At 58.1% G+C, this 7,531-nt stretch overlaps 1 protein-coding gene across 3 annotated transcripts; it reads right to left on the bottom strand.

The window, feature by feature from the left end:
• Nucleotides 1-51: 51 nt before the first annotated feature.
• Nucleotides 52-7,523, bottom strand: ACP2 (acid phosphatase 2, lysosomal). Of its 3 annotated transcripts, none has more exons than XM_002709090.5 (11): nucleotides 6,792-7,523; nucleotides 6,147-6,242; nucleotides 5,743-5,829; nucleotides 4,390-4,542; nucleotides 4,184-4,282; nucleotides 4,015-4,104; nucleotides 3,454-3,586; nucleotides 2,717-2,799; nucleotides 2,512-2,618; nucleotides 2,239-2,414; nucleotides 52-878 (listed from the first exon to the last, which is right to left on the bottom strand). In XM_002709090.5, exons 1-11 carry the CDS (start codon nucleotides 6,903-6,905, stop codon nucleotides 745-747), a joined length of 1,272 nt encoding a protein of 423 aa, XP_002709136.1. In that variant the 5' UTR covers nucleotides 6,906-7,523; the 3' UTR covers nucleotides 52-744. The 3 variants fall into 3 exon arrangements, with proteins under 3 accessions (XP_002709136.1, XP_069926929.1, XP_017201908.1); XM_070070828.1 differs by lacking the exon at nucleotides 6,792-7,523 and adding an exon at nucleotides 6,587-6,621; XM_017346419.3 differs by lacking the exon at nucleotides 52-878 and adding an exon at nucleotides 1,732-2,015 and having other exon boundaries at nucleotides 6,792-7,231.
• Between the last annotated feature and the right edge of the window lie 8 nt (nucleotides 7,524-7,531).

The raw sequence follows: 7,531 nt of genomic DNA, 5'->3' as shown, positions 1-7,531 counted from the left end.
GTCAGAGGGCTCCTGGGGTCCAGGAATGAAGAAAAGGCACAGAACCAGCGCTCAAAGTCCACAGCTTTCATTCTCCGGGAGCTGCCTCCGCGGGTCCAGCTCGCAGCCTGCACTCACCTCAGGCCCCTGGAGACCCCAGCCCAGCTGAGGGAGAACACTTCTTGATTCTGACGGTCCACTGCCCACCCACCGCCCGCACCCTCCCAAGTACAGTCCCAGCACCCTTTGATCTGCTTGCGCCCAAGGGTACCAGGAACACTGTCTGACTAATGGTGGCTTCAACCCGACAAAGGGAAACCTGTTTAGGTCAGCTGCTTCCTTGGTAGCTGATGAGTGTACCCTCAGCACTGAGAGGCAAGACTGTCCTCTGAGCCATCTGCCAAAGATTCCAGGCTGGAGGGGAGCGAGCGGGGCGGATCAAGCACCAACTCCTTCCGGTTTTTATCCCAGGCCCTGCGTGAAACCTTAGTAGTTGTCTATGTCTCAGGTCCTTAGGAAGTACAGAAGAGGCAGGTCCTGCTTGGAGAAAGCCAATGTCCAGCACAGCATTTGGTAAACATCAGGCGTGTGAGTGCTGAGTGACAGATGCCATGGCTGAGCCAAGCTCCACTTGCTCATCTGGGCTGGGGTGATCACAGGGAGTTCCGACCCAGTCTCCTGTCCATGGGCCGGGGAGCAGCAAAGTCAGGAGCAAGGGCCAGCCCACCTCCCCTAGGAGGCGGAGGGAAGGGGGCTGAGTGGTTGTCAGGCATGGTCCTCCCCATCGGCGACGTGGTGGTAGCCAGGAGGCTGGGCCTGCATCCGGAAGAGGACAGTGAGGAGCAGCACTATGAGAAGGAAGAGGATGGAGCCACACACAGCCAAGGCCACGATCACCTCTGGGCAAGGGGGAGGAAAGAAAAGTCAAGTCAGTGTGCATCCAGCAAAGATGTAAGCCCCTGCCACAGGCCAGGCACGTGTTCAGATACACAGGAGACGCATGGGCCGAGGTGGCCGGGACGGTTCCTCTGCCATCATGGAGTTCACATTCTAGGAGAGGAGATCTAATAAAGAAGCAATGATAGGAATGGTAGGTTAGGGACAGATGCCAGAAGGGAGAACACAGTAAGGCAGGTCAGTCAGCGAAGGCATGGCTGAGGAAGTGAGGATTTGAACAGACCCAGAGTCAGTGCCTGGGACACACAACAGAGGTGACCTGGGGCAAGGACAGGAAGCAACCACAAGAGGCTCTGACCTAGGATCAGCAAGCCAGGGAGGGGGCTGAGAACCCAGTGAGTAGGGCCTGGAAGGCCAGGATAAAGACCTTGGGTTTTACTCCCTACACATCTGGAAGACCTGAAGGAGGACAGGGACGTCAGCTGACTTAGATAAAAAAAAGAGACAACAGGAAGCTTTTCAGTCCTGGCAGGAGCATGGAGTAAGGGGTCCGAGCTGCCAGTGGGTTGGTGTGGGGTGTGGAAAGGGTATTCACGGGAACTCCTAGGTTCTGCCAAGGAGACTGATGTGGCAGTCACTAAAATGAGGAAGCCTGGAGGAAGAGCAGGTTTTGGGGGAAAAGCATTTCATTTTAGACAGCTGGCTCTGAGGTGTCTTGTTTGACAACGTAAAGACCTCAGGCTCGTGGCAGGATCTACGTGTAGCTTGGGGGGGGACGTCATGAGTCTGCAAGTCAGAACACAAGATGAACTCGGCGTGGTGGTGGTGCACAAAGCAGAGGCCCAAGACATCAGCCAGGTTCGAAGCCTGGGCCAGCACTCGTTTAGTGGGGGAAGGAAATCACTAAGGAAACTGCCTGGGAGTTAGGATAAAAACTGGGGGAGCCAAGAAAGCATTTAAGGCCAGAGTGACCGATTACGGAATGCTGCTGGAAGAGAAGCTAAGAATTGGTCACCTTGACAAGAGTGGTTTCAACGCAAGGGACAAACAGTGGTAGCTGATGAAAGATGGCAGGGGTCTGTCTGTTAGCTTTTGATCTGGGGGTGACCCCATAGAGGAGACACAGGCATCAGAAGTCCCTGTGGAAGGGAGAGAGACATGGAGTCTAAGTGGAGAGGTTGCCCCAAGTGGTGGCGTATCCCTACTGCTAGAGATGGGAGAACGAGAGGGCTCATATACGGCCTCACCTTGGGCTGGGAGGGGGAGGGAGGTGCCTGTGGTCGCCTGCTGCTCTCGCGCTCTGTGGGTGGGAGCTGAAGCTGGCCTGTGCCACAGCTAGTGTCGAGGCGGGCAGGGGCTCACCTGTATCTGCAGTCTGGCCTGCCAGCTGGCACTCCTGCTGCCAATCCTTGGGCACAATAGGCTCTGTGAGACGAAGGAAGTCCTGCAGGGGGCAGCGGTGAGGGCACCCCGGCAGGATCAGCGGCCAGGGGGCCTTGTTACTCTCATTCCGGAAGTACATCTCCACGGAGAAGTTCCTGAGGGCCGACAGGAGGCGACAGGGGCCTGTGACCGAGTCCTCGGCTGCCCTCAGTCACCAGGCAGGGGCACCTCCAGGCGACAGACTGCACTCACCCATTATCTTCCTGGTACAGTTCAAACATGTGACAGGAGGCGTAGGGAGCCTGTTTACCATTGTAGACATCCAGTGCCATCTGCAGGGCGACCAGTGTGGTGTCGTGCTGCAAGACAGAGGGGCTGCCCATCAGCACGGCCCCCCAGGACCCCTGGAAACCACACAGAAATCCAGCTCCCTGCTTGCTAGCACCCCGGAGCTTACCGCAGAGTAAACCAGCAGCTTAGGGAGTTGAGACGTGGTTGCCATTAGCGTCAGGTTCTTCCGTATCTGAGCCAGCAGGACTCCTGAGGGACAAAAGTCCCCAGCGTCAGTGGCTACAGCGTCACCGAGTCCTCACCAGGCTATCTGCGCCCCTCACCCTCTGCCAGTCCTGGTTCTGGCATCCACATAGAATTCTGAGCCCATGGGGACCATGCAGGAACTCTACACAAAGCCCCCTACTCTCTAGGAACTTCCATACTTCCAGGAGGAAGCAAGATAAAATAAGGGATCTCTATAAACACAGGCGTAGAAACACGCACATTTATTAACGAGCCATGAGGCCCTGCCCATATTTGAAGAATTACTCCAGTTTGGAAGCAATGTAATTTTTAAGCTTGCTTCAGAACGGTGGCTGTGTGCCAAGGTCACTGTCTAAGCAGACTCTGGGAGCTGCAGCTCAAGGGCCCCTGGGCGCCCAGACAGGTAATGGCCCCTGTGTGGCTCTCAGCCTGCTCTCAGGGTGGCCCTCGGTGTTCTCTGGAGGGTGGTCCTCACTTAGGAGACAGGACGGCTCTGATGGGAGAAACCTCGGATTCTGAATGGCAGAAAAGCAGAATGCAAGCCTGACTGGCCAAGGGCGAGGCATCAGGAGAAGTGGGGAGATGTAAGAAGGCCCCATAGAAGATTTTCCACGCCGGAGGTCCCAAGGGGTGTGACATGCTGCTCTCGCCACTCACCGCCCTGAAGCCTGGCCTTCTCCGCCTGCTCGTAGATCCCGAAGAGGAAGCGGAAGCTGAAGTCCTTTAGGCGGCTCAGGCGCTGCATGGTTTGGGGTGAGGCCCAGGGCGGCAGGAGCAGCCCGTGTGTTTGCTGTGTATCGCAGCAGCGGGCAGGTTAGCTCCCCAGGCCTAGGCCTGAGCCTCTCCTGGGGGCAGCTCTCTTCCCCCGGAGGGGAGGTGCCTGTGTGTGTGAGGCAGGGGGAGGAGAAGTGAGGTGGGGGCTGGGGCCGCTGCACGTGGCGGCCACTGTGGGGCTGCAGGGCCCAGGACAGGAAGCTCAGGCTGAAAAGGGGCACTCAGCAGAAAGGGTGGAGGGTGTGAACTGCTGACGGCCCAGAAAGCATTTCCCACTCAGGGGTCTGTTCTCACCCGCCAGGAAGTCCCCGTGTTTCACAAGCAGCGGCCTGTCTGGGCCTCAGTGGGAGTGGCAGGGTCCGGGCATGGGGTTCCACCGTCCCAGCCACCTGGGCTGCTGAGGGGCAGACAAGAGTCCCCACGCCCGGCACCCCAGCGGCTCACCTCACAGAAGAGCGTGTCGTAGACGTTCCAGACGGTCTCCAGCGTCACGTCCGTCAGCCCTGTCTCGTTGGCCACCATGTCCAGAAATTGCTATGGAACATGGAGCCGGGGGTCAGCCCCGTCCTGGGGGAAAGGGCGGTCGGAGGGCCCCCACCTCAGCCCCACTCACTGCATTCTGGACGCTCTCGCTCTGGTACTCGGGTGTCTGGCGGGTTTCATTCTGTAGCTGCTCATAGCGGGGACAGGGGCCCAGTGGGAACTTCAGCAGCTGTAGGCCACAGAGGGGAAACAGGCAGAGAGGGAGTCCGGGGTCAGCAGGCCCACGGCCAGTGAAACGGTCCTGCCCCTCTCCAGGGGAGGGCTGGCCAGTCTTACCCTGTCCTCGGCGATGGGCACTGTGTGAACAGGGATCGGCTGCCATGAGATGTTGGGGTTGAAGCGCTGCACCCCGGTGGGCGGGAACAGCCCCGCCAGGTTGGCCTCTGCACTCATGAGAGTCCGGTCAAAGTCTGTGCTTCGCACATACACCTGCAGGAATGACGACGTGAGACTCACCCGCGTGGGGCCCCGTGGGGAGGACCTGCACCTGCCAGCTGCCCAGCAAATGGAAACCCCATCATGCATCTGGCCTTCCACATCTCTCAAGGCCCTGTCACCACTCTCAGGAACACACCCCGTGGGAACGAATCAAGTTCAAATGCCCCTTCTTCCTGGTCTAAAGTGCTTAGTCAGGAAGGCTCTCTGGCCTGTCCATCTGATTTCAAAACATCCAGACCAGGATCCCTGAGGGCAGGAACTGCATCCAATCACTCCCCACACCCCCTTCCATAAACTGGCTTAGAGACCAGTGAGAAAAACACAAGATAAGGAACAGAGAGAGTTGTTTGTGAAGAGGGAGGAGGAAACTGGGGCTCAAGATAGGGCTGGGGCTCAAGCTGGAGGCTTTTGCCAGCTGTGGCTGAGTGGTGGCCAGAGGAACAGCCCCTCCTGTCCCCGGGCTGGGGAAGGACCTGAGAGCCTTTATCTTGGCCCAGGCTGGCTTATCACATCACACTCTACACTCCTCTCTTTGATTTGCAGTTTCTGAAAGGCAGAGAGACAGAGGTCTTCCATCCGGTGGTTCACTCCCCAAATGCCCACAACAGCCAGGGCTGGGAACTCAGTCCAGGTCTTCCATCTGGATGGCAGGGACCCAAGCACTTGGGCCATCGTCTGCTGCCTTCCAGGGTGTGTGTGAGCAGACAGGTGGATGAGAAGCAGAGCCATGGCTCACACCCAGGCACTCCAATATGAGACGCAGGTGTCCAAAGCAGCGCCTTAACCACTGCACCAAATACCTGCCCTACTCCACTACATTCTAAGCTCCACGAAGGCAGAGCTCCTATCTGTGTGGGGTCTGTACCACTGTGCTAGCCCAGTACTTGGCCCTTAATATTGTCAGTCCTCAACATGTCTTAGCTGCAAAGCCTGTTGTTCTGAATCAGAAACTATGCCAGGCCTTCCTGAACTCAGTGTGGACACTTGATCAGCTTTGCCTCTTCCCAGCCAAGCAGGAGCAACTAGGCCTCTGGGAATGTGTTCTAGACAGTTATCAGCTGTTATGTCCTATGGGTGTAACCATAAACACGGGAGGGAGGTCAGAGTGTCGGCCTCACCCTTACGCTCCCTGAGGGCAGAGGTCGAGGACAACAGATCCCAATCCCCTTGCTCTTGAGCTCCCAGCCGTACCTCTTGCCGGTGGTAGGAAGTGTTCAAAAAGCCGTGGTATCGCTGCCGCAGAGCCTGGCCCAGCTCCCAGTGTTGCAGCATCCCCTCCTGTGGGCAGACCCAAGGGTTAGAGGGCCCAGGGGGGAAGGGATGGCCCGCAAGTCCCGCGGAGTTTGGGGCGCTGCTTTCCAGGTTTCTGCCCAGCTGGAAGTGGGGGTGGGTTATCTGCTCCCCGAAGTCTTGTATCAAGTGGCCGGTGTGCACGGTGGAGTCCTAGTCACACAGTAATGGAAGGTGTGGAAATCTGCTCAAAGTCAGCGCTCAGGTGGGAAGCAGCACTGTAGGGGCCCCCGAGTTCCTGTAACCTGTTTCAGAGGTCATTCATTCTACAGGTCATCTAAAGGGAGGGCTGGCTCCTGACCTACCTTGGTTAGTTGCCCAAAGCCCTGGGGCCATTCCTCTTCCTGATATGGGTCCTTGGGATACGTCTTCACTGGTGACCGGTCTCCGTGTCTGTACAGCTGACCAGAGAAAAAGACTTGACTTGATGGGAACACAGAGCCCACCTCTGCCCAATCCTGGGCAAGGAAGTCTCATCTCTCTGGGAAGCCTTAACACTCCCCACTGCCAGAGAGCCCAGTTCAGGAGTCAGTAACTTCCTCCAGGTTCCAGAGGTTCTAACTTGGCCAAGCCATACCACCAGAAACCACAGGCAAAGCCCAAGGCACAGGTGGAAAGGGAAAACAAACCAAAGCGATGCATGGTGTGCGGAAGCTGGGGTAAAAAAGGACACCAACAGCGCGTCTTTGTGGTTGGTCTCTCAGCCACTCAACTACACCTCTGTCCCAGGGCAGACTCGACCTACCCTAAATACACAGGTCCTTCCTGGGACGCTCTGCCTCGCAAATAACCCAGGGCTCCTAAATCCTCCAGGCCAGTTGTCCTCTCCTAAACCAGCTCCCCGTCCTGGAGACCCTCGACCCCCAGCACAAGCTCTGCCCCTCCCTCCACCAGCAGGCCTTTGCCTTTCCAGCTGCGGCGAACCCTTTGGTGACTCTGTCTCTCATTACCAAAGTAACGAAGCGCAGACTCCGGCCCTGAGCAGGTGGCATCACAATCAGGTTCACGCCCAGAAGGACCTGGAGAAGAACCGCTCGGCTGCCGCCGAACGGTCTGCCCGCCATCACCGCTGTAGTCTGCAGCAAAGAGACCGGAACCCTCTGGATGACACCTGCAGCAGCCGCCCGGACGCACCCGTAAGGGCACACGCCGGAAGTGCGCTCGTCGCCATCTTGCTAAGGGAGGGGCAGGGATAGTAGGGGAGTGAAACACCGGGGAGGGGGTGCTTGGAGGAGGCTCGCGATTTGGATTAGGCGGAGGAGCGTGGGAATGTAGCCTGGCCTCGCGTGGCGGAAAGGGTTTGAAGATTTCTTTTTGGTAAAGGCGGTCACGAGGTCGGGTCTGCCTCTGCCCGTACTGAAGTAGCGATCGCACTGGGCGGCCGCACAGCCGAGGGAGCGAGCGCCCTCTTGGGGGTGCTGCTGGATCCAACCCCAGTGTCCGCGGGTACAGAATTGGGGCGAGGGGCGGGGACGTGCGGGGCGCCCCTCTCCACGCCCCTGCCTTCGGGAGGAGTTTGAGCCTTGGCCCCGGCCCTCGTCGCCGGCAGAGATCTTCTCTGGGGTGCAGGGCACAACGTGTCAACAGCCCTCTGGACCGTCTGTGGCCTTGAGGTTGGTTGCCATCTAGCCTGCTAGTTCCCCGAGCAAAGCTTCAGCAGCGCTCGCACTTGAGTCGTTTCCCTCCTCCC

Source organism: Oryctolagus cuniculus, chromosome 1, assembly GCF_964237555.1.
Source record: "Oryctolagus cuniculus chromosome 1, mOryCun1.1, whole genome shotgun sequence".
NCBI lineage: Eukaryota > Metazoa > Chordata > Mammalia > Lagomorpha > Leporidae > Oryctolagus > Oryctolagus cuniculus.
This window is presented reverse-complemented; position numbering and strand designations above follow the sequence as displayed.

Bases quoted from the DNA above. Each gene is read 5' to 3' on its own strand.
- ACP2 (XM_002709090.5), bottom strand. From the start codon at position 6,905: ATGGCGGGCAGACCGTTCGGCGGCAGCCGAGCGGTTCTTCTCCAGGTC. The intron at 6,243-6,791 runs GTAATGAGAGAC...TTCTCTGGTCAG, and splicing joins GTCTGCGCTTCGTTACTTTG to CTGTACAGACACGGAGACCG. The intron at 2,800-3,453 runs GTGAGTGGCGAG...TTTGTCCCTCAG, and splicing joins GAAGGCCAGGCTTCAGGGCG to GAGTCCTGCTGGCTCAGATA.